At 45.5% G+C, this 23,890-nt stretch overlaps 5 protein-coding genes, 1 long non-coding RNA gene and 1 other non-coding gene across 9 annotated transcripts; 4 read left to right on the top strand and 3 right to left on the bottom strand.

The window, feature by feature from the left end:
• Nucleotides 1–693: 693 nt before the first annotated feature.
• Nucleotides 694–3,672, bottom strand: LOC112268494. The gene is made up of 4 exons (XM_024462579.1): nucleotides 2,459–3,672; nucleotides 1,889–2,333; nucleotides 1,300–1,642; nucleotides 694–1,169 (listed from the first exon to the last, which is right to left on the bottom strand). The coding sequence occupies exon 1, from the start codon at nucleotides 3,596–3,598 to the stop codon at nucleotides 2,738–2,740; it is 861 nt and encodes a 286-aa protein (XP_024318347.1). The 5' UTR covers nucleotides 3,599–3,672; the 3' UTR covers nucleotides 694–1,169; nucleotides 1,300–1,642; nucleotides 1,889–2,333; nucleotides 2,459–2,737.
• A 41-nt stretch (nucleotides 3,673–3,713) lies between these two features.
• LOC106865613 lies at nucleotides 3,714–4,662 on the bottom strand. Its single transcript, XR_002965727.1, has 2 exons — nucleotides 4,202–4,662; nucleotides 3,714–4,055 (listed from the first exon to the last, which is right to left on the bottom strand). It is a non-coding gene; the product is annotated as an uncharacterized LOC106865613 (long non-coding RNA).
• A 253-nt stretch (nucleotides 4,663–4,915) lies between these two features.
• LOC100825387 (probable magnesium transporter NIPA6) lies at nucleotides 4,916–8,585 on the top strand. Its single transcript, XM_003563234.4, has 9 exons — nucleotides 4,916–5,391; nucleotides 6,365–6,421; nucleotides 6,500–6,590; nucleotides 6,679–6,839; nucleotides 6,934–7,061; nucleotides 7,134–7,271; nucleotides 7,463–7,555; nucleotides 7,687–7,804; nucleotides 8,098–8,585. Exons 1-9 carry the CDS (start codon nucleotides 5,268–5,270, stop codon nucleotides 8,217–8,219), a joined length of 1,032 nt encoding a protein of 343 aa, XP_003563282.1. The 5' UTR covers nucleotides 4,916–5,267; the 3' UTR covers nucleotides 8,220–8,585.
• Nucleotides 8,586–8,958: 373 nt separating this feature from the next.
• LOC100826008 (60S ribosomal protein L27-3) lies at nucleotides 8,959–9,675 on the top strand. The gene has a single exon (XM_003563236.4). The coding sequence runs from the start codon at nucleotides 9,035–9,037 to the stop codon at nucleotides 9,446–9,448; it is 414 nt and encodes a 137-aa protein (XP_003563284.1). The 5' UTR covers nucleotides 8,959–9,034; the 3' UTR covers nucleotides 9,449–9,675.
• Nucleotides 9,676–10,266: 591 nt separating this feature from the next.
• On the top strand, nucleotides 10,267–10,357 carry MIR9492 (microRNA MIR9492). Its single transcript, NR_127096.1, has one exon. It is a non-coding gene; the product is annotated as a microRNA MIR9492 (primary transcript).
• Nucleotides 10,358–14,893: 4,536 nt separating this feature from the next.
• On the top strand, nucleotides 14,894–19,420 carry LOC100827941 (probable protein phosphatase 2C 60). Of its 3 annotated transcripts, XM_010241380.3 has the most exons (6): nucleotides 14,894–15,103; nucleotides 15,195–15,342; nucleotides 16,436–16,859; nucleotides 16,995–17,362; nucleotides 17,956–18,192; nucleotides 18,753–19,420. In XM_010241380.3, exons 3-6 carry the CDS (start codon nucleotides 16,541–16,543, stop codon nucleotides 19,005–19,007), a joined length of 1,179 nt encoding a protein of 392 aa, XP_010239682.1. In that variant the 5' UTR covers nucleotides 14,894–15,103; nucleotides 15,195–15,342; nucleotides 16,436–16,540; the 3' UTR covers nucleotides 19,008–19,420. The 3 variants fall into 3 exon arrangements, with proteins under 3 accessions (XP_010239682.1, XP_014752300.1, XP_010239689.1); XM_014896814.2 differs by lacking the exon at nucleotides 15,195–15,342 and having other exon boundaries at nucleotides 14,898–15,103; XM_010241387.3 differs by lacking the exons at nucleotides 14,894–15,103; nucleotides 15,195–15,342 and adding an exon at nucleotides 15,372–15,558.
• Nucleotides 19,421–19,733: 313 nt separating this feature from the next.
• LOC100824472 (NEP1-interacting protein-like 1) lies at nucleotides 19,734–22,735 on the bottom strand. Its single transcript, XM_003563231.4, has 5 exons — nucleotides 22,160–22,735; nucleotides 21,457–21,635; nucleotides 20,736–20,819; nucleotides 20,382–20,552; nucleotides 19,734–20,174 (listed from the first exon to the last, which is right to left on the bottom strand). The coding sequence occupies exons 1-5, from the start codon at nucleotides 22,311–22,313 to the stop codon at nucleotides 20,052–20,054; spliced, it is 711 nt and encodes a 236-aa protein (XP_003563279.1). The 5' UTR covers nucleotides 22,314–22,735; the 3' UTR covers nucleotides 19,734–20,051.
• Nucleotides 22,736–23,890: the final 1,155 nt, after the last annotated feature.

Below are 23,890 nucleotides of genomic sequence, written 5' to 3'. Positions count from 1 at the left end.
TGCAAATGGCACGGCAGAGGTGACATGGCTGCAATCAATTCTTCGAGAGTTGGGTGTGTTTCAGGGTCAAGCTCCAATTCTATGGTGCGACAATCTCGGTGCAACTTTTCTCACAGCCAATCCTGTGTTTCATGCTCGAACAAAACACATCGAAATCGATTTCCATTTTGTACGAGAGAAGGTGTCAGCAGGAGCACTGAAGGTGCGGTTCATCTCTACACGGGATCAAATTGCTGACATATTCACGAAGGCCCTTGGCAAGGAGGCGTTTGATCGAATGAAGTATGGATTGATCGAGGGGGACTGTTAAACGGAGTAGAATGGCGCATGAGCGGATACGATCCTGTCATGTCAAGCTAACTAGACTTGCGGTAGAAGTTGTAATCCTAACCGAATTGTAAACCCTAGATTGTATGTGCCTATATATAAAGAGTACACGCCTACCCTTGAGAGATACGGTGATTCAATCCAATCTACTGTTTTTACAAACATACGGTTGCTTGGCCAGCAGGCCTTTATGCCTCTGCCTAAACAACATGGACTATCCATGGGCTTATAGCCCATGTGTCCTTGGAACCTCTCCATAAAAAAAAGAGTACTCTCTCCGTTCCATAATTTGTTGTCGAAATATTACACTTTTTAGGAATAAATACATCAATTCTAGATAAATTTGAGATAAGAATTATGGAACGGTGAAATTACGTATGCATGTCCGGTTTAAACACACACATGTAAGGCAATTACAAATATGATTGGCATCGTCGCCAGATCCTTTATGTATATATAGAGTTACCTGTCGATTTAATATTCAGCTCAAATGAAACAAACAAATCAATGGAAACAACCAGCGACGCCTCTCAGACTCGTTCTGTATAATAGACGACGGCTATACGAGATCCGAGGCATCTTTCATTTTGTTCGTGCTAGACGCTTGTCCTTCATATCCAAAGAGGACATGCCATGGATAACTTCTGCAAACTTAGCGTCCCTAAGGCAATCAAAGTACACAAAATCTGAATCCGTTATGCAATCCACTGCAGATGCAGGTTCTTTAACCGAGTTCAGATAACCCGAAAACTCTCCAGTTCCACTTAGTTTTGCCCCTGAATGTTTTCCAGAAGGAGGATGCGCAATCTTACTCGAAGTAGGCTCACAAAAGGTGCATCGCCCTGCACGATGGTCAAAGAAATTAAGACAAGGATAAAGCATCGGTTAACAGGCCTGGCAATGATTTGAAGACACACATCAAATTATTAAAAGGGATCGGTCAAGAGCTATATTCAAGGAAGCTGTACTTACCGAGGTATGGATGATCCACCTTGTAATTTGGAAGAGGACAGCAGAATGAAGTTTGAGATTTCATATTACCAGATTTACTATAAATCTTGGCAGGTGAATATGATTGGATTCTGTGACCATTAGTACATGGTACAGGAGCCATTTTTAGAGGTGGACCTGGTTCTGATGGCTTGGACTTTGATCTTAAGCCCCACACTTGAGCGAAAAAGAGCTTGCGGGCTGCTGCAACATTGGAGACACCATCATCACAATACGCCAGGAAATTGACATGGTAGCAGCACTTTGTACGCTCACAATTGAATTTCTCAACACCGCATCTAACATCCAACCTGTGCACCGGTTCCTAAAACAAGCAATTTAAGTGAACTGTTGTGAAGTTATAATTCATAGAATCCACCCAAAACAAGCAGTACAGAGATAACATGTGTTCCGAAGACAAGCAATTTGAACAAATATCAAAGATACTACTTTGACTTGGATGAAATATACTCCTACAAGAAGCAAATCAAGCAAGTTTTCCAAAGAATGGACTCTGTTTAAATAAACTACTACAAGAAGAAATCAACAGTTGAATTTTTATTTTTATTACCCAAGGATGCTGATTAGAGTAATCAAGCATCATTCATCCAAGCTTTGACGAAGAAACCTCTGCTGCCGCACAAAGTCGACCTTTCTGGACCCCAGCACCTTCCAAGCCACCGGGCATAATATAGGACGAACCGATGATGGTGCAGGGAATGAGCTTTGATCTCCCACTATGTTGTACACTTGCTCCAGACTTGCATCAGAAATGACACAGCCTTCTCTCGTTGCTTCAATCGTCAGTGAGGTCCTCAAGCCTTGTATATCGTCACCACACCTGGAGACAAGAAATGACGCAAGCTCGGAATGCTTGGGATGTTTCCCAGATCGGCCAGCACAATCATAGGCTTCAAAGGACCTCTCTTTTGCCGTCGCCGTCCGTAACACCGCAGATAGGTCACACTGCTTGTAGCAAAGGTATTCCACGGCGTCGTGCTCTGATAAACCAGTGGCTGTGCAGAACAAGGCAATGAGGCCATTCAGGGAGCGGACGACCACGCGGAGCAAAGATTTGCTATCAAGGATGTCTGGCTCAAAATCAGCGTCCATTTCAGGGAGAGGGCAAACGGTGTCATACCAGATGGCATTAAGGATGATGTTGGAAACAGGATCCATGGGACCATAGCAATGCCCAGCCACGAGAATACCTCGGAGGTGCTTATGGAGAGACTTATGGGGCAGCAAGGACAGCGCCTTGATGTAGAAGGCATGGATGGTATCGACAAGGCACATCTTCAGATATCTAAAATGCTCACACTTGCATGTAGACACCATAGGTGGAGCAGTAGCAGGATTATCCCCAGTCATATGCAGAGAGCAGCACTTGGCAATGGTGGTGGCAGCAACATCCAAGCAATTAGATATCACCAACGACACAGGAGAACTGGGAACAAGGCAGTCCAAAATCTTGATCCAAATCAGGATGAGGGCGGCGGGGGAAGGAGACTTGGACGGCAGGGCAGTGCAGCCGCTGCAGTGAGCCGAGGATGCCTTTGACATCGTCTACGGTGAGGAGCCGCCCTTTCTGAAGAACAACGGCGAGAGGATTGGGATCCTGGAAGGGGGAGGCGAGAAGAGTCTTGGTGGCTAGCAGCGCCACATCGTTGGGATAAGGGTGCCGTGCTGCGGCGGCGGCGACCTCGAGGGCGAACTGGGTCCTGCCGGAGCAGAGGTCGGCGCCGGCCAGGCTGAGGTAGTCCGAGGCCTGCGCCCTGGATAGGTACCGGAAGTAGGTCTCCAGGAAGGCGTCGAGGCCCTTGTAGTAGGAGCTCAAAGCTGTGGCCATCAGCCTGAAGCCTTCTGAAGCTTTCTCTTCCTCCTCCGCCGCCGCCCCTTTGCGTGGCGCAGAAGAAGAAGGCTTCTTTTTGCCCTTTCTGCTGCAGATGCGGCGGCAGAGGAGGTTGAGGGCGTTGAGGATGATGTTGGAGACGGGGTCGAGGAGGCCGATGCAGTGGCCGCCGGTGAGGACGCAGTCCTTGAGCTCCGGCATGGCCGCCACGGGGAGCCGCCGGATCGCCTCGTCGTAGAAGGCGAATATTTGCTTCTCCATCGGCTTGGCTAACTCGGCCCTGATGGACGCCGCCACCGCCTCGGCGTCGCCGGTGGCGGCGTAGCAGCTGAAGCACGAGAGCCGCACCTTTTCGGGGATGTCCTCGCCGATTGTCGCAAGAGACGTGAGACCCGGCCTCGAGGGCGTCGGCGACGGCGGCTCGGCCATGCTTTGGTGAGCGGCGGCGCTAGGGCTCGTTCTTCCTGTGAGGATTTTTGGGGATCGGATGTTCTTCCATTGCAAACGGCAACTCGGCAATCAATGGCGCGCGTGAGAAGGAAAATGTAATCACGGGAATCAATTACAATTGGTAACGGCAAAACAGCCACGATAATTCAAAATTTAATGGGCAAATTAAGGGCAATCACCATGCACGCAGGAACAAAATTAATTAAAACGATCGTGCCCACTCGACTATACAAGATCCGAGGCATTTTTCACGTGGTTCGCGCTAGATTTCTGTCCCTCATCTTCATGTTCTCCGATCGCGAACAAAGCTAGGATTCCCCCTGATGACAACAAGGAGGCGATTGCAGTAAGCACCAAGTCACCACGGTCGGGCCACCATCGCTCCCAAGGAGATCAACGTGATCCCCGTCACGGCCAGCATCAGCATCGTCGTCAGCTGCATGTAAACCCATACAACAACGAACAAGCAAATAAATAGGTAGGTAGGTCCTAGAGACGAGAGATATGAATTCGAGATTAGCAGAAACTCCAATCAAAATTAGTCAATTAAATCACCCGCAGGAACGAATTAAATGAATGTACCTGTGGCCCTGTGGATGCGGTGTTATCAACGAGTTCATCGCGCTCCTTTGTGTGCCAGTACTTGATGAGCACCAGGTGGATCATGAGAGTGCAGTAAAGGAAGACCACGGCGGCGATGGCCAGCTCCTTTGTTGTACTACGAAGAAAGCCCGATGTGATATACGGAGTACGGAGTATATTTGTCTACGATTCGACGACCCAGAGTCCGTTTGTTGTTACACGTAAGTAGGAGTACGTGTTTCCTTTTCTGACTTGTGTTGGGTTTTTTTTAACGTTGACTTGTTTTTTTAGGGGACGTTGACTTGTGTTGGGTTTGTTAAAAAAAAAACGATACCGAAAGGGGGAGGGAAGCTGATTTTTCCGCCGACCGCCGTTATGTTTCCCACGGCCCATGCCTGCCGGCTCTGTGGCCCACGGGCTTATCTGCAGCCAGGCCCGGCCCATAGTTTGTCCACTTGTGTCCTGTGGGCTCTGGGCCTCGTGACTCTCTCAAAACATGCGGTACGAGGGAACCGGAATGCCGATAACGGAATCGGAATGGGAATAAATTGATTCCTCTAAAAAAAAAGGGGGAATGTATTGATCCGCGCATCGCGCCACGTGGCCAGATCCGTCCAGCTGGCGGACAGACAGCCTGGCCCCCCGCTCCGCTTGGATGGCCCACACGTCATCCGAAGCACCCGCCGAGGCCGCGACGACCTCTCTCTGTCTCTCGCCTCTCGCTTTCTCCTTCCCCGAGGAGAGGAGAAGAACAAGGAGGAGAAGGAGAAGGAGCAGCGAACCAACCAAACCAACTACCGGCCGGCCGGCAGCCGGCGGAAACCACGCGGGTAATACCCCATCCATCCAGCAGCGACGAGAAGGAAGAGCGCAGGAAGGAACGAGAGGGAGGTGCGGCGCGGCGGCGCCACCATTTCGTTCGCGCGTGTGCCCTTGCTCGCTCCCCTTCTGAGTCGCGGCGGCGGGCGGGGCGTGTGGCCTGGTTGACGTTTCTGGGGGTTGGTTTGCTAGCTGACTCCGATCGATCCGACTCCTTGCTCGCCGTGGCGGCCGGCGGCCAGTCGGGATGGGGGCGTCGGACAACACCAAGGGGCTGGCGCTGGCGGTGGCGTCCAGCGCCTTCATCGGCGCCAGCTTCATCCTCAAGAAGATCGGCCTCATGCGCGCCGGCAAGTGCGGCGTCCGCGCAGGTACGCACGAACGCACGCACGGTTCCCTTCCCTTCCTCCCTAGAGGGAAAGTTGATCCCCAATGCGGGTTCTGTGGGTTGGTTCATACTTCTGCCCCAATCCAATCTAGCGAATTCGACGCATGTAATTCTGATTGTAAGCTGTATCCAATTCAAATCTCGGGTTTGGATCTCGATGCTTTCGGTCGATTTCTCGGAGCAGTGGCGTCTGGATGGATGAATCAGGCGATGGCGTGTCCCGAGATTTGAACATGCGGCGGCGAGCCGGTCTTTGGGCTCACGCGTCGCTGCTCCGTAGCCTGCGTGGTTGGGGATCAGGCGGCTGTGAGTCAAAGTCAGAAACTCGCGTGTATTCCCAGCGTTCCTGTCCTCTTCGGGGCTGTTGCTGTCTTCTGGACGCCAACAGGAGTCGTGTTGATTTAGTTCTGGGAGACGGGGGCAAACTGAATTGTCAGTCAATCATCATGTTTCGAAATGGGTCATGAGAATAGTGAGGCGTCGGGAAGATGAAAGCATGAACGTGGAGAAATGGGCTAGGTCTAGAGAGAGCCATGAACAGAAATGAACATAACTCGCCAGAATTGGAAGTATGCTCATGCTTCGGAACATGATATATCTACCTTGTAAGCAGGGGTCAATGCGAGATTGATTTGGAGTTTTCAGTTCAATACATTGCAATGGTGGTGACTCGAATATCATGAACTATGTTACAACATGCTTAAAAAGTTAAAATAGTTCATGCTTCACAATATTTGAGTCACTCATGAACTATTTTACAGCAAGCTTATTTTGGTTAATTTTCTCGAAAAATATATCTTGGTTAATTGGTTGAATTGAAGAAGGTTGAACCATTCTTTATCGATTTTCAGATGTCTTGCCCCTTATTAATGTGCATATGGTTGTCAGACTTTTGCTTGGCCAACTGTCCTCCAGTTTCAACTTACATGGCTTTATTTTCTCTCTCTAAATTACAGGTGGTGGAGGTTACACCTATCTTTTGGAGCCTCTCTGGTGGGCTGGTTTAATCACAAGTATGTTCACTCTACACAAAATTTGCATCAGATTTTGATTTAATTATGCAACTAAATTGCTCATTGTTCCTTTACAAGTGCTGCTTGGGGAGGTCGCCAACTTTGTTGCTTACGTTTTTGCACCAGCTGTACTTGTGACTCCTCTTGGAGCACTAAGCATAATCGTGAGGTGAATTTAGAAAATATCGAAACCTTCGATTTCAATACTGTCTTCGATTCTTCTGTGCTTGACATATAAATTTTCTGAAAATTGGCAGTTCAGTGTTAGCACACTTTGTGCTGAAGGAGCGGCTTGACAAGCTTGGGATTCTTGGTTGTATATCGTGCATAGTAGGCTCAGTTGTTGTTGTTATACATGCTCCTCATGAGCACATGCCTAATTCTGTAGAAGAAATCTGGGACCTAGCTACTCAACCTGGTGAGACATCAACCTGCAATGACATACCTTACTGTCAGTCCCAGCTGCATTTCTGACAGGCTTTCTCCATATTCCTTGGTGCCAACCATCGCAGGATTTCTAACCTATGCAGTAACGACATTGATAATCTTGGTGGTGTTAGTAGTGTTCTTTGAACGTCGATATGGTCAGAAGAATATCCTGATATATCTGGGTATCTGTTCTTCAATGGGATCACTAACAGTAAGTTCACTGACTTTTAGATGCACAGCCTAACATCAGCGATTGTATTTAACCGAATGTCACTACTTGTAGGTCGTTAGCATCAAAGCCGTTGGTGTCGCCATAAAGCTTACACTGGATGGAATGAATCAACTTACTTATCCACACACATGGCTTTTTATTATGGTCGCAGTTATCTGTGGGATTTCTCAGCTAAATTACCTCAACAAGGTAATGCATCTTTTCCTACTACTATCTACTTGTTACTCCTGTGAATATGTTTATCTTATTTGCATCGATTTGAACTTGTATTTCACAGGTTTTAAGGAAAAAAAAAGTGTTATTTTACTTTATCTCTTTAATTTATGATGACTGTGCATTTCTTTGTTTCTGGTCATGCTAATTTTATTCCGCTATTGCAGGCACTGGATTGCTTTGAGTTAGCTATTGTCTCTCCGGTTTATTATGTAATGTTCACCACCCTTACAATAGTGGCGAGTGGAATTATGTTCAAGGTAGAAACTAACTTCAGATCTTTAGCTAACTAAGTTAAACTTACAGTTTCTTTCTCCTCCTCTCTCTCTAATTTCTTTTATTGATAGTTATGGTGGAGCTTGCAATTTATTATACATGTTGTGACATGCAGGATGGCGATGGTCAAAGCTTAAGCAGTATTGCTTCTGAATGTTGCGGCTTAATAACAATCCTTTCTGGAACAATTTTGTTGCACGTAGCAAAGGAGAAAGAATCTGCCAGTTCTGCAGGTATCCTTTTGTGGTTCAATATATCCTGTCACACCACCATAATTTTAATTTTTTTCTCGAAAGAAATGATTACTTGGGAACTTTCCTAGGTATAGACATCGATTTTTCTTAAGATTCTTTCTGAATGCTATCACGACATTTCTCAACTAATGCCAGCCCTAACTCCCATATCCTCCCAACTGCTCATCCGAGCTCAATATGTTCTTCTAAACCAGTTAGAAGTAGTGTATTTTCATGTTTGGTATTGTTAACACATTTTGGGAACAGATGTAAACCAATTCTTTTGTTTCCAGTATCAGCTTGGCCATTGGATGGAGGAATATCTTGGTATATCAGTGTAGGCAGCGATAATCTACTGAGGAATGTCGAAGACGACTACTTTGCAGCTCCGCGGAATTCGCCTGCCACACCTTGATCGTACATACGGGGATTAATTCCTCTACTTTCACCATAGAAGAAATCTGTAGACATTTGTAAAAAAATCAAACATGTGCATTGCAACGGAGTCCTGGCAATGCCAACACTGTGGCAATTTTGTTTGAGAAGATGGAGATTTTGTCGGCCATTCTTTCGATGTAGATAGGAACTTGTAGATTTCCAGAACCATTTGACACTAGGAACCAGATAGTCATTGCTACCCAATTCCAAACTGTAACTTGGATTTTGGCGACCATTGAGCACATGAATGTTGTGTGCATCGTGTAAAATTTCCTCCTTTGATTCTCCAGAGTAATTGAGACATCAATGTATGGTTTCATTCTGAATGTTGCATGATAGTATTCATTATGTGCGTGTCAACATGTTGTATTTGGTGTTCATAAAAGATAATAATAAGTAAATATTTTTAAACAAGCTGAAGATTTTTTTTATATGGGCACAAATATGGTTTTTAGAATCATGAAAAAAACATAATTGGAATGAACCAAATGGTGTAATAATAAGAAGGAACCAAATGAATTAGATCATGCTCCTCGTACTTTGGGCCATGGGCCCTCATCTAAAGCAAGAGTGAAACAAGCAATGCAGGCCCAACCCAACCCCGTGTAGCAAGCCCAGCCCATTCTGATCCACACCGTCCGATCCAGATCTAACCGTCCAGACCCACCCACCCCAACAAAACCCTAGCGCCGCCATCCTATATAATCTCCACCCTTCTCCCTTCCGCCGAATTCCCCACAAGTCCCCAAACCTTCCACAACCTCCAGGCGGCGGCGCAGCTCGGACGCGAAGATGGTGAAGTTCCTGAAGCCCGGCAAGGCCGTGATCCTCCTGCAGGGCCGCTACGCCGGCCGGAAGGCGGTCATCGTGCGCGTGTTCGAGGAGGGCACCCGCGACCGCCCCTACGGCCACTGCCTCGTCGCCGGCCTCGCCAAGTACCCCAAGAAGGTGATTCGCAAGGACTCCGCCAAGAAGACGGCCAAGAAGTCGCGCGTCAAGTGCTTCCTCAAGCTCGTCAACTTCACCCACCTCATGCCCACCCGCTACACGCTCGACGTGGACCTCAAGGACGTGGCCTCCGGCGGGCCCGACGCCCTCGCCTCCTCCGACAAGAAGGTCGCCGCCGCCAAGTCTGCCAAGGCCCGCCTCGAGGAGAGGTTCAAGACCGGCAAGAACAGGTGGTTCTTCACCAAGCTCCGCTTCTAGGCTGCGAGGCTGCCTGTTTCTTCTGCTAGTATCGCCCGTTTATTACTTTTTAGTTGGTATCAAGTATTGCTGCACTAAGCTATCTCTGTTTTGGTATTGTCCATGGAGACTTTGTGGATGGATCTTGGAGAGGTGTTTGTTTGAGACATAATGACGTTTCCTCTGTTAAATCGTGCCAACCATAGTTACTGTTGAAATTTGGTGATGATTACTTGTCACATTATCTTGCTATATCTGTATGGTTTAGTGTTGTGTTTGATGCAGTTCACCTCTGGTAGTGTGTGGTCTGTTGGTTAGGTTCATTATATTCATATTAGTTGGATCGAGCATTGCTCAGCATGTTGTGGTTGTTTCGGCTAGGGTCACTTATGATTGATCAGTAACGATCAGGCTTACTGTATTAGTTTCTCGGTAACAATTATCACACTGCTTAGTATGCTTGTAGCACCGTGTTACACAGTGATGGCGTCCAATGCTAGTTCTGGGTTAGTCTTACAGTGTCTTTTTTTTGTTTCCTTGTATACGTAGTTGTCTTACAATGGTGATGTCTTGTCTCTCGGTACAATGTTATCAGAGCCTTAACACTAAAACTTTTGAACCCTGATTGAAGCCGCAAACCCGGCCTTGACGCTGAGCTTGGGGCTTAATCAGCTGTACAGTCTGATTGATTTGATCTTTTATTGTCCTATGTCACTTTTCTGTTTGTATATTTGGATACAAGCTTGAACAAGATTAGTCATGTGTTTTCTTTGTGTTGGTCTCTCGTGTACCTGCGTGCTTTATATTTAAGCACATTTGCATGCAATGAAGATGTAATGGTTGTTCCTATCTACTCTGTCATGGTATCAGAGGCTTCACGCTCTCTGCGTTAGGGCTCTGATACCATGAAGGAGCGGAAAGAAATGTCTGATACACTGCATCGAGTGCAAATATGTTTGGATATAGATTACATTGGAACTAGGGAGTCCAAACAAGCACTTTGCATCACTAATTTTCTTCTGCTCTATTTAAGTAAGTGTACATGGGTTAGTTGGTATCCATCATAGACTTTTAGTTGGTATCAGTTTTGGTATTGTCGATGGACACTTTGTGGATGGATCTTGGAGAGGTGTTTATTTAGGACATAATGATGTTTGCTGTGTTAAATCGTTCAAAACATATATCCTGTTGAAGTTTTGGTGATGATTACTTTGATAGTATTGCTATATGGTTTAGTCTTGTGCTTGGTGCGGTTTATCACTGGTAGTGTGTGGTATGTTAAGGTTCTTTATTTTCATGTGAAATGGATCCATTATTACTCCTCATATTGACATGTTGATTCGGCTAGTCTCACTTATGGTTGATCAGTCTCTATCTGGCTTATTACGAATCAATACCTCTGTAACTGATTACACACTGCTTAGTATTCTTGGAGCACTAGGTTTGGTTAGTACCTGTTGGACCATGTTCTCGTACAACGCCAGTTCTGGGCTAGTCTTGCGTCGTCTCTTGTATAGCCTAATTGTTTTCATGATGGTAATGTGTTCGTTTTCTTGTTTTGGTCTCTTGTATAGCCTAATTGTTTTCATGATGGTAATGTGTTTGTTTTCTGTCGTTAGTATCATGTTATCAGAGCAGTAACATTAGAGATTATAGCTTTGATACCGTGCATTGAAGACAATTGCTGACGCATTACATGCTATGACATTAGAGATTATAGCTTTGATACCGTGTTTAGCATTGAAGACAATTGCTGATGCATTACATGCTATGCTTGCATTGGTCACGAGAGTCTGAACAAACACTATACTAGATTGAACTTGTGACAGCAGTGTACAAATTATTCTAACTATATGTATCAAAGCAGCTTGAAGCCACAAGCCCTGCCAGATAGTGAGCTTGGGGCTTCATCAGCTGTACAGTCTGTCTTTTTTTTGTTCAGACTTTGGTATATTAGGATAAAGTTTGAACAAGATTAGTCTTGTGTTGTCTTTGTTTTGGTCTCTTGCGTAATTGTGTGCTTTATATTTGAACCCATTAGTATGCAATGAAGATGTAATGGTTGTTTCAATCAAGTTCTACATGGTATCAGAGCACTTGCGCAAATGCTTTGATACCATGTTGGACTTGAAAGTAATGGCTCGTACACTTCATCGGATGCCAATATGTTTGGATATAAAGTACATTGAACTAAAGAATCCAAACAAGCACTTCGAATTACTAATTTTGTTCTGCTTTATTTAATCAGAGTATATGGAACTAGAGAGTCCAAGCAGGATTGATATATAGATGGCCAATTGATTATAGCTGATAGAACATGACTGGTGGTAAGCCTGGGATTGATTGATTTTTTATCTGAGATTTAAGGTAGTAGTGAATAATGCGTCTTACTGGCTAGTCTGAGCTGAATCTGCTGGGGCCAAAAATTGTATTTCGAGACCTGCAGTCTTTATTTTGAGACCTGTTACCTGTAGTCTTTTGTTGGAGGATTGATGTGCTGCTGTTCATTTGGATGAGTTAACTGGAAACTGAGAAAGTTGGTGTGCGCATGTTTGTTGCGTCTTTGTATGTGTTGACCATAGTGGCATATACGGTTTTGCTGTCAACTTAATAAGTTTATCAGATGGTGGGCTGTACATTCGAACTTCGGAGTATTGCTTTGCAAAATGGCTGGGTCGAAAGGAATTGTGGTCCTGGCTGCTGTAAAATCTATTTCACCACAAGCCAGCAACAAACTTGCTCTCGGTCGAATCTATTTTCACAACATGCCAGCAACAAACATGTGTAACCCATTAACCCATCTTTTTATTGTTTGCAGCTGGTCTAGAAACTTGTAGAAACTTTAAATTCATGTTGCGTCGTCTAGGTGACCGAAGGGATAAAACATATACTAAGTAGCAATTCTACACACATATGCTAAAAAAAAATTACTCCCTCTGTATTGAAACAAATTACGTGGATTTACATAGATTTTTATACAAATTCACGTCACTTATTTCAGAATCCAGGACTAGAGCTAATCATGATAACATCCCAAGGAAAGATTTTGTCATGAAAATTTTCTCGTCGCAGCTCGGTTCTCGATGGCCAGGGTTCCGTTGTCGTCGTCTCTCTCTATCTCTCCCCATTCGCCGTGCAATGCCCGTCTTCTTCCTCTCCGACGAGATCCACCTTTATGCCGTACCTCCTTCGTCTCATATTAAGTGACTCAAATTTGTCCAAATATAATGTATCTATGCCTAAAAAGCGTATATCACATATAATACAAAGTCACTTAACATGAGACAGAGGGAGTAGTAAACAGCCTAACCTGGTCGTCCCCCGTCTCCAAAAATGGTGGTTGCACGCAATAAAAATGAATGCGGTGCCTTTTCCCGTTCATAAAAATGAACGTGGTGCCTTTTTCAAATCTAAGCCTCAAAAGTGTTGATTTTATACATTTTTTTAGAAATGATTTCAAAGGTACGAACGCGCACCTTTTCTTCTTTTCCCCCCTGAGAAAACAACGGACCGAATTCTAAAGCTCACTCGGCTAACCCCGTCTCCGAGTTGAGTTGAAGAGAAAACCGTCTCCGACTTGGGGAAGAATTCGGTTTGCTGTATCAAATCCGATTCCGGCAACTGGATGCTTGCCCGTGTTGGCTCCTGCAGTGCCCCCGCCATGACTTCATAAAAGCACACCCCTCGTCCGTCCTCTCCGCCAAACAATCCCATCTGCCCTATCGATCTGCGCCGCCGCCGATTACATCACCACCGAAAGACGCGCCCACGTTCCCCGTCCCCGTCCGCGCCTGCGGCGATGGTACTGATGGCGACGCTGACCAGCCGGCGCCGCTCCACCGACTGCTTCGGCGGCGCCCCCACGTCCAGCAAGCAGGCGGCGGCGGCGGCCCGCGGGCGCAAATCTCGCTCTCACCACGCCGAAACGCCGCCGATGCCTTGAGGTAGATTAAGATGCATGGATTGTGAATCGTCTGAAGAAAACAGATCAATACTCGTCCGTTAATGCAGGAAAAACACTTAAAAAGAGTAAGAACAAGCAGTTGAATCAAATAGAACTTCCACGGAGGCATATGCAATCATGCATCATTGTTGGCTATTGGATCTAGGCCAAACGGCTAAATGGCTAATGGCACAAGAATTGCATCCATTGATCGAACAGTGATACTGTATTTTTTTTGGGGAAAGCCACGAACAGTGATTTAAAAAAAAAATCTCAGTCAATTATTATGCATCGGTGGGTTTAAGAAACAGAGGAGATAAGCCTAATAAGAACCTGGCAAGCAAACACTCATGTGGGCTGAAACTAAAAGGGCCTCCCCCCACCCATCGGCCCATCGTCCGGTTAGCAACGAACCAAGCGGGTGTCGGGTCGAACTTGCACCGTGGTTATAGCAAACCCGGCCCGTTAAGTCTCACAGCGAGCTCACACATGTGATCGAGGCTGCCGCTGGCCGATAAAAGAGATGATGGGATTAATTATGCATGACCCACAAGCTAGTCAGGCAGCAATTGCTTATCGACCCTGGGCAATATGTTGTGTAAAAATATATATTTTCCTTTCCAAAAACAACAAAAAGGAAACAGCTTTTTTTAGCATCTCTATCCAAAGTTCCCTGGATTCACATGGGTCAATCGTTGTCTAAAACACAATAATTCGCATATGGGTCAAGCCAGTAAGTATGAACCCTTGGATACAGTTCAGACTTGATCGAGTTGCTGCTTCCAAATTTTGACAACAGAGATCGATCGATCGGTCTCGGCACGCTTGCTTAACAAGAAATAAACAAATTCCTTCGTCAAAAAAGGAAAGAAAAGAAATTCCATCTCTATCTCTATTCCGACTGCACCATGAGATACAGAGAATAATCATATTCAGGCAGGCCTGCTGATCACGAGTTCATTCAGACAAAAAGGAAAGAAAGAACAGGAATCTCATCAGAGTTTCAGACCGAGAGGAATGATAAAAAAAAAGGGTGCAAGTTTGTTTGTCCTAAAACAGAAAGGAGATCTCGCTAACTAGGCCCGTGCCTCTCTTTTTAATTTTTCCAAATTAGGTGGAGACGATGAGCATGGGCCGGGCAGACAGGCAGGTAGCTAAGGTAGGTGGCGGCAAAGTCCCATCACCAACTGTGTGAACCAAGAGGAGGGGAAGGATTAACTACACTGAGATCACAAAGATCAGATAATTAAGGAACTTGATCTAATTTTGCTTTCCAATTGTCAAACTTAGACTAGCTAGATATGGAGGAAGATTGTTCTTGATCATTTCATGCATCCACGCATTTTGCTGCCCCAAATTGCTTCCGAGATCAGAGATTTCTGAATGGGACACGGGGCATATTTTATTGTCCTTTATTGTGTAAGTATTCACAGGGACTGATCCGCAATTATACGATCTTTCTCGGGGACATCGGCACATTTCTCCTCGTTATCTGTTCGCATCCCCGTCCAAACCCGCACACGTCATCATCAAACGGCTGTTGCAGCAGCAGCAACGGGCGGCCCGTACAACCACGTCCTTCACTTCCCTTCCACCGCCGGCGGCTCGCCGCCGCACGCCACCAGCAACCCGCCGCGCCGCTCTCCTTCCCCGGCGCCGGTCGGAGCGAGCCCGCCTGTGCTCGACCCAGAGTCGCCTACGTCCGGAGCCGGAGCCGCCTAGTCGTGCAGCGGGTACGACGAGCAACCATTCCCGGACCCGATCCGTTTGCCCTCCATTTTTCCCCCAACTCTAGCGCAACTAATTTCCTCCCCCTTCGTTTAGAGAGGGAGAGAGACAGGAGAGGAGAGGGAGGAAGAGGACGCGCCCAAATCGCGCGATTCGATCGAGGCCACCCCGCGATTCGCCGAGTCCCAATCCGAGCCCACCAAATTGGGCGCGCGCGCGCGGTCACCAGCCACGCCACCCGAAGGTGCGACATCTCTTCCCCGCCTTAGGATTGGTGGGATCCTGAACCAGCGAGTTTCTGTGTTCCTAATTTCGCGGACGATTGGGCGTTGGGGTTTCTGATTTCGTCTCGGTTTGGTGCACTACGGTCTGTGTGTCACTCTGGAGCAGCGCCACGCGCCTGGTTGTGTGGAGGAATTGATGATTTGGGTGGGAAATTAGCGTGTGACTGTGAACCATGGTGCGTGATTGTGCTCGTTAGCTCTTTCTTCTTTCTTATGTTAGTTGTTAATCTGCGATGCCAAGGATAAGGAGTGACGGAGTTGTACAATTCATGGAAGGGGATGAGGTTTTGGATAACTGCCTTATCGGGGATCGGTCTTGATTATACTTTTCGGCACGTCGAGGCATCATTTCTTTTGTTTATTCAATTGTGGAAGTACCAAAAATGAAAAAAAAAATCCTTTGTCAGCACTTCTCTTTTCAGAATATATATCCAAAATCTTGCTTTGATCAGTTGATGTAAGTTAAATACTGTAAAATTTTCAAGCGTATGATTGCGAATGTTAGCTTTTCTAAGCATTTGATGTTTCTTGAGTACTCCCTCCGTCCAACAAAGGATGTCTCAACTTTGACTAAATTTGAATGCATTTATACACTAAGTCATGTCTAGATACATCCAAATTTTGACAAACTTGAGACATCTTTTGTTGGATGGAGGGAGTAAGAAATCTGGTGACAAACAGTGATGGATTGTCTCTCTTTTTTAGCAAGTAGTGACCATGGAATTGTGTCTTTTGCTTCATGTTTTTCCCCCTCTTGACACAACTGAGCATATTAAGTTGCTGTAGAATGCTATGGCTAGAACCTAAAACGGTATGAGAGGTTACTTCATTAGGTCATCCTTTTTCTGTGTGTATTAGTTTATTAGCAACTATGCTATAAATTGATATGTAATTAGTTAGACTTTGTACTCGCAAAATAAAAGAAAGAAGGATCAAACATGTTATCATTTAAACTGTGTTATCAAACTGTGTGCAAGCAATGAATTTCTGAGTATATATTCTTAAAAGGCCATATACTTCTGAATATTGTACTTAAGCATGCTCTCTTTACAGGATAAAGTGAGGTTTATTGGTGCATCGAGAAGCGAAACCACATTTCTGGTAAAGCACAGATGAAGCGAGCTCGGAGGCGTATGTGGGTGGGATGACTGATGAGGGATGATAGTGACATTGATGAACTTGCTACGGGCGTGTTGGAGACCGTCATCCAACCGGCATGCCCGGACAGGCTCAGATGCTACCGGTAGGCAGGATGGACTTCTATGGTACAAGGACACTGGGCAGCATGTAAATGGGGAGTTCTCCATGGCGGTTGTCCAGGCCAATAACTTACTTGAGGACCAGTGTCAGATTGAGTCAGGTCCATTGAGCTTTCTTGACTCTGGTCCATATGGCACTTTTGTCGGGGTTTACGATGGGCATGGTGGCCCAGAGACGGCTTGCTACTGCAATGATCACCTCTTCCAAAATCTGAAAAGTAATTATTGACCTCTGATCACTATGCATTAGTGCTATGTTTGTTCCTCGGTGCTACGTGCATACTGCTGTTTTTCACTTGCATGATGAAGAGCACAACGGGGATTATTCAATTCTTCCATGGTTTATATTGCAGGGTTCGCTTCAGAGCAAAATTCAATGTCCGCTGATGTACTGAAGAAAGCATACGAAGCTACAGAAGATGGATTCTTCTCTATTGTCACCAAGCAATGGCCTGTCAAGCCTCAAATAGCTGCTGTTGGCTCATGCTGTCTGGTTGGTGTAATCTGTGGTGGCATGCTTTATGTTGCCAATGTTGGGGATTCCCGTGCTGTTTTAGGAAAACATGTTAAAGCCACTGGAGAAGTATTGGCTGTCCAACTGTCGGCGGAGCATAACGTAAGCATTGAGCCAGTGAGAAAAGAATTGCAGTCAATGCACCCTGAAGATAGGCATGTTGTTGTTCTCAAGCACAATGTTTGGCGTGTGAAAGGCCTAATTCAGGTGCGCCCTCTATCACCTAGAGGACATTTGTAGCTTTGAAGAGTTTTGATGCAATGATCATCTCATATTGCTTGGCAAAGGATACCTTTAGTATCATCACCTTGAAGTTTAGGGTTGTGTCTTCGTTATCTTCTGAATGGTATTTAGTGAATAGCCATATCCATCTTTGTCCAAGATAAAGACAAAACCAGGTGGTAATTGGTAGTGGGGCCTAAGGTGGTAGAAATGCGATAAACAAAGTTGTATGCTTGTGGATGAGTAATATACCCTGACCTGGTAATAGACGTTTATGGCATTACTGCCATATTCATTAGGCTGTAAAGAGCTTGAGGATAATTGGAGGTTTTGCAATGTTAGTGACTGTATCATCTACTTTTTTGTTCTCAAACGTGCACCAAAGTGTGTGTCATTTTGTGTTTCTCATGGCATGGGTACTTAGAACTAAAGAAATATGTGATGAGTCTTCCGTATTGTATCACACACACACAACAAATATGAGATATTTAATATTTTCTGCTTCTATTACACTGTCATATTCTTCCCGAGGACCAGATGAAGAATGTTGTCTTCTCTTTGCTTTTTTTATATTGCAGGTCTGCAGATCGATCGGTGATGCCTATCTCAAAAAACAAGAGTTCAACCGGGAACCTCTGTATGCAAAGTTTCGGCTTCGCGAACCTTTTAGCAAGCCCATACTAAGTTCAGAACCATCTATTTATGTGCAGCCAATACAGCCACATGATCAGTTTCTCATATTTGCATCTGATGGACTCTGGGAGCACTTGACCAATCAAGAGGCTGTTGACATTGTTCACAGTAGCCCCCGTAGTGTAAGTTTCCCACTCCCATGCAAATAATTTAACCTGGCAAACATACTGCTACAATTCTTGGCATATTTTACTATAATCGGGCCTGCCATAATGGCGTGCTATTTCAGATTCGATTAATCCTCATGTATTACAAACTCAGAATTAACACACTAACATTATGAAATGCTGATTTTATTACCCATCATATGGAGCATGGTGTGCTGTCTTCCTTTGATTTACATACCAGCATGTGGATATGGAAGCATGGAGCACTATCTTTCTTTGATTTCCAAGGCTTCTCAAATGCAAAATTGGTATCTGAAAATAACAATTTGCATATTGTAATATAATGGATGGTTCTTTGCTCTCCTTAAAACTACAAATTGCACGTTACCATGCATGACATTTGTGCATATAAAATCCACCAATCACGCTGTCAGCAAAATCTTGATGTGGCATGGTTTGCAGGTGCTATAGCTGGGGAAGCTTAGTAGCATCAAAGTTATTTTTACCTTGTTTGTCATGTATCCCTCAGTGCTAAATTTAAGACTAACGGTTGATTCTCTCTTTTGGTTTCTCAGGGAAGTGCTAGGAGGCTCATAAAAGCAGCTTTACTAGAAGCAGCCAAGAAAAGAGAGATGAGGTATTCTGATCTCAAGAAGATCGACCGCGGTGTTCGTCGCCACTTCCATGACGATATAACTGTCATTATAGTCTTCCTCGACTCCAGCCTTGTAAGTAGGGCGGGCACCTGCAGGGGTCCTACTGTTTCTCTAAGAGGCGCTGGCGTGAGCCTGCGTAGCAACACGCTCGCACCATATGGGTCGCAGATGTAGCCTGCAAGCTGATGCTTTCACTGATCATATCCCTCTGCGTAGCAACAGACAGAAATTCTCTCGTCCAGGTTTTTAATCCCATCGCCATAGTATCACCATAGTACTATGTACCATGTTTCAGTATTGACTCAGGAAGGATAGCTAGCTGCTTTGTTGATGCTCCATGGAAAGTGCAAAGCTTTCCAGGTTAAAAAGCAAGCAGATGTTCTTGTTGTTGGATCACTCATTGCAGGAATTTTAACACCAGTGCATATATGAAATAATAAGCCAAAAGGGAGTAACTTGTTGACCGATGTCGTGGACTCTGTTTATGTATGTATAGCAGTTTTATTTTGACTTGTAGCACATGCATTGTTACTTATTGACCACTGTGGAGCTCTTCATAAAGCCTGAATTATGATGCTGTACTATTACAGGAAGCTTGTCTAAATTGTTTCGAAAAAAATGAGTTTTTTACAGGAAATCTATAATACAGAAAAAGTTGCTGACAGACAGAAATTGGAAAGGATAAAGCATTTATATTAGTTCTGAAATTTGTAGGAAATGTTTTAGTTACTGGTATCACTCTCTTTGGTGAAAATTCAGAAGCGTTGCACATTTGCATAGTTGGATTGGATGGACTAGATTACCGCAAAAAAGAAAAAGGATTGGATGGACTAGAGAGCGAATGGCATCTCCAGCTTTTCTACCGAACGTTCGCTCCCAAAGAACAGTGAGTCAAATCAGTGGAGAGAAGAACAAAACAAAGCGCAAGCCGGTCCAGTGCTTTTCGTGTTTTTCGACATACTGTACTACTACTACTACTATATTACATCCATCAAAAGAAAAGATCAAAACAAAATGCTCTATATAGAATTTTAGGGTTCCTTCCTTGGTTTCTATAGATATGTCAGCCTCCTAACAGCAGCAGCAGCAAACACAGGCATAGCGCGCAGCACAGCATACAAAGCAGCAAGCAGAGCCTCTTTACTAATATAAGCAGAGTTGATCATCGTTCGTTCCTTGATCATCGCTTCGTCGAGGATGTCGACAATGGATGATGATCTAGAGCTTCCTCCTGCACAGAGGGCAGGACCCATGCTTGATCAGCCAGCCGTCGATGCACGGCACGTGGAACACGTGCCAGCAATCCGGCAAGCTCCGCACCTTCTCGCCGATCTGGAAATCCTGAAACCACCAATGTCACCCACAAATGTTCAGAACCAGAAGAAGGAAGAACATTTGCATCACTAAGGAGTAGAACAGAAAGTTCAGAATGATTACATGAAAGAATGGAATGATATGGTTGTAAGCCCAACTAAAGCAGAAAGGAGAGAAGGTTCTATGCATATGCTTTAGGTCTGAGAAGATCAGTGGTGTTGGGGGGTTTCAGACCTGGAGGCAGACGGAGCATCCGGAGAGGTCACCGACGGCGTTGCGGTTGTACTCCTCGGTGATCCTGACCTCGGGCAGCTTGTCGATGGACGCCCTCGGCATGCCGTTGGTGCCCTCGATCTCGAAGAGGTCAGGGGCGTCCCTGAACTGTGATGAGTCCACTGCGTTCATCTGTGTCCAGAGAGAAAAAACATGGATGGATCCATGATATATACTGTCAGTCAGATGCATCTACAGCAAGTATAGCAGCTGGTTTCAGACTTCACTACTCGATGTCAGTCGGTCAGCCAGTTGCAGGTAGTTTTGTTCAAACTGTATTTATATGCATGTTGTGTTGGCAGATGATCAGCTGACCTGGCTCCGGACCACCCGCTGCACTGCCGGGTCAACTTTCTCGCGGACGAGCCTGCCGGTGAGGAGGCTGTAGATCACATTAAGCTGCATTACCCAGCAACCACAAAATATTTTGTGTTAGGCTCAGTCAGGCCGGAAGAGTTTCTGGAAAATTAAACAAAGGCTATGATATGAAGCAAGAGATCATCTGTTCATTCAGATATGCAAATGCAATCTCAGCAGAGTTGTTATTTCTCTTTCGATGTAATAATTGAATTTCGTTTCGTACTTCTGTGGCTGCGTGCGTTACAGTGCCGGAGCCAGGGGTGTGATACTCTTTGGATGTATCGATCTCAACAGTCAGCAGAGTTAATATCGCATAAGCATTGCTAGGACATGGTTGATGAGGATGACAAGGTTACATACAAAATTCTAGTGCTAATTGTTGGCTTTATAAAAAGAACAGAGACTATGGAATGGATCTTTTTAAACTGTTCAGAGCCATTATTTCAAGGTGCTATCAAACGTCATGAACACAATTAGTCCATTCTAGGTGAGCAACACACACTGATATTGTCTTATACATTTTCAGACAAGGAAGTGCAGAGGAGCAAGCAAAGCAAAGCAACGCGTGTGGTTTACGAATTGCTTGCTAGCTACCAACAAGGAACAAACAAGGATTGGATTTTATATGTTTTGGGGAGATGAATGAACCAATTATGTGAGATGTGTGGTTGCTTACGACGTAGAGGATGCTCCAGATCCCGGAGCGGCGGGAGCGCCAGAGGCGGATGGAGGAGTCGACGACCTCGATGGAGACGAGCGCGCCGGTGATGGCACCGATGCCGGTGCCCCGGAAGAGGCCGCTCTCCGTGGCGAGCCCGATCAGCCCGCCGGTGACGGCGCCCAGGAACAGACCAGCTGCAACATACATTCCAGAGAGACAGACTAATGTTAACAGAGCTTCTGCTGAACTATATCAACCAGTCTGAATTTCTGGATCAGAGTAAACAGGAACTGGCAGGACACACTAGGGAGTCGAACTTTGCGACTCAAGAATGTGACAAAATCCTCGGTGAATTCGGGTAAATTTGCACGCACAATCGCGAGGTTTGAGCTCGCACTGTGGCGCTGTGCGATCTGGTGATCCCAAAACCCTGAACCGGACTACTGAAGCTTGGCTTGCAGCTCGGCTGCAAAATTACTTTTTTACAGATTGGGGGAAAAACATGAGAGGCATCTGAAGAAGAAGAAGAAGAAGAAAGAAATTCGAAGCTAAAGCCAATTGAGCGGCGAAGTTCGTCAGAGGCATGGATCAATCACAGAATATCACACACGCAGCCCGAGATCGACCGAGAGGAGCAAAAATGAGGGAAGGAAGTGGGGAGATTCGAGGAGGGAGCTTGTAAAGGGGGAGATGGGTGGATGGAGACTGATGGGCGTACCGATGGCGAAGATGAAGGTGATGACGCCGCGGAGGATCCTGCTGAACATCCTCCTGCTCCCGCCGTTGGCGCCGCCCCTGCCGCTGCCGCTCCTCACCAGCGACGACAGGGAGACATTGCTGGAGCTCCGCGAGAAGGCGCCCGACGGATCCATCTATCCCCGCCTCCCCCCGCTAGCTTCCTCGACTTACTTTCGATCACAAACAAACAAACAAACAGAGATCTTGACGAATTTCAGAGATCGAGAGGGGCTCGATGACGCCGAAGACGAAGATTGCTCAAGACTCAAAGAGAGAGGCTGAAGAGAGAGAGAGAGAGAGAGAGAGAGGGAGAGAGAGAGAGAGAGAGAGAGAGAGAGAAGGGGAAAAGAAGAAGAAGAAGAAGAAGAAAGGAAGAAGGGGAGGGAGAGAGACTTTATGGCGCCAACTAACTCGTGACCGGCGCATTGAATTGGTGTGCGGAAGAGGAAGGAGGCGGTAGGTTTGCTTAATTTCAGCCTTCGTTGCCTTCCTTCCCTTCCTCGGCTTGCTGCTTCCTTCATTGCTAAGGTGACACACATGACGCCATCCATCCATCCATGGCAGTCAATCAATGGCGAGCTGAGCGAGCCCCATGCCGGTTTAATTACTCGCTACGTGCATGTCCCCAGATATTTTCCCGCGCGCCCTCTCCCGGCCTAGGTGGCAGTATCCTTTGCCACGCTGCCTACAGGGAGATTTTTTATTTGTGAACTCACTGTATTTATGTGCTGACGTTTGGTTAATTAGGTCTGAGTTTCTGACTTCTTCTGACACGGCAAGTAGTACTCGTGGCATTGCTACTAGCTCCAAGATGACCGCAAAGCCTCCAAATTCTGCTTTGACCACCTGACCATATCGTAAGCCAGGATCCAAATGTAATTCTGATCCAATTCCCTCGTGTTACAACAAGACGTTTAAGTTATCCTGAAATTTAACTTTGGTAGTATATAAGTGATTCTGACAAATAAGATGACACAGCCAACCAACCAAGCGCGGGTGACTCGACAGCTATCAGAGGCCGAAACCAAGATTTTCAAATTTTGTTTCAAGTTTGAGCTAGCATTCTTAATTACATCGAGCATATAAAGTACTCTTTCGTTTCAAATTAACTGACGAATTTTCATAAGAATCTATACATATCCACATCAGTTAAGTTAATTTAAACGGAGAGCATATGATTAGTCCACGAATTAGCCCATCCACTCATCCCGTTGCTAGCTACTCCAGCTGTCATGCATGAAAACTTAATTACCACTACAGTAGCTGTGACAGTACTACTGTATATGAGTACTCAGGTTTGATTTGGGCAGGTGGCCTGTTTCGAAAACGACCTGGCACACTATCCCATCGGACAAGTTAGCACAGCTAGTACAATGACAGTAATGCTCGATATATGGTGTCTCGATGTGATGCTAATCCATCTTAGACCAGGTATATACTGTGTCGTCAGAGGCTAAAACCTTGATTACATTACCAGGCCACAGCTAGCTAGCCATGAGAACGACAGAGATCAGATGTTATAATTACCCATGGTTCACTAGTCAAGTCAACCAAACATGGCGCGGGCATTGCTGCAAGAAAACAAAGATATCTATCTGATACTAAATTTTTTTGATGTATCTATTCTTAAAAAACGTCTAAATACATGTAATATTTCGATAACAATTTAGAATCGGAGGGAGTACTACGTAAGTATCTCTAGTTCTGTATA

Source organism: Brachypodium distachyon, chromosome 1 (assembly GCF_000005505.3).
Source record: "Brachypodium distachyon strain Bd21 chromosome 1, Brachypodium_distachyon_v3.0, whole genome shotgun sequence".
Lineage (NCBI taxonomy): Eukaryota > Viridiplantae > Streptophyta > Magnoliopsida > Poales > Poaceae > Brachypodium > Brachypodium distachyon.
This window is presented reverse-complemented; position numbering and strand designations above follow the sequence as displayed.

Excerpts from the sequence above, each read along its gene's own strand:
- LOC100827941 (XM_010241380.3), top strand. The coding sequence starts at position 16,541 with ATGATAGTGACATTGATGAACTTGCTACGGGCGTGTTGGAGACCGTCA. Across the intron at positions 16,860-16,994 it reads CCTCTTCCAAAATCTGAAAA|GGTTCGCTTCAGAGCAAAAT; the intron begins GTAATTATTGAC and ends TTTATATTGCAG. Across the intron at positions 17,363-17,955 it reads GTGTGAAAGGCCTAATTCAG|GTCTGCAGATCGATCGGTGA; the intron begins GTGCGCCCTCTA and ends TTTATATTGCAG.
- LOC100826008 (XM_003563236.4), top strand. The coding sequence starts at position 9,035 with ATGGTGAAGTTCCTGAAGCCCGGCAAGGCCGTGATCCTCCTGCAGGGC.
- LOC100824472 (XM_003563231.4), bottom strand. The coding sequence starts at position 22,313 with ATGGATCCGTCGGGCGCCTTCTCGCGGAGCTCCAGCAATGTCTCCCTG. Across the intron at positions 20,820-21,456 it reads TCTGGAGCATCCTCTACGTC|CTTAATGTGATCTACAGCCT; the intron begins GTAAGCAACCAC and ends TGGGTAATGCAG. Across the intron at positions 20,175-20,381 it reads GATGCTCCGTCTGCCTCCAG|GATTTCCAGATCGGCGAGAA; the intron begins GTCTGAAACCCC and ends TGGTGGTTTCAG.
- LOC100825387 (XM_003563234.4), top strand. The coding sequence starts at position 5,268 with ATGGGGGCGTCGGACAACACCAAGGGGCTGGCGCTGGCGGTGGCGTCC. Across the intron at positions 5,392-6,364 it reads CAAGTGCGGCGTCCGCGCAG|GTGGTGGAGGTTACACCTAT; the intron begins GTACGCACGAAC and ends TCTAAATTACAG. Across the intron at positions 7,272-7,462 it reads AGCTAAATTACCTCAACAAG|GCACTGGATTGCTTTGAGTT; the intron begins GTAATGCATCTT and ends CCGCTATTGCAG.
- LOC112268494 (XM_024462579.1), bottom strand. The coding sequence starts at position 3,598 with ATGGCCGAGCCGCCGTCGCCGACGCCCTCGAGGCCGGGTCTCACGTCT.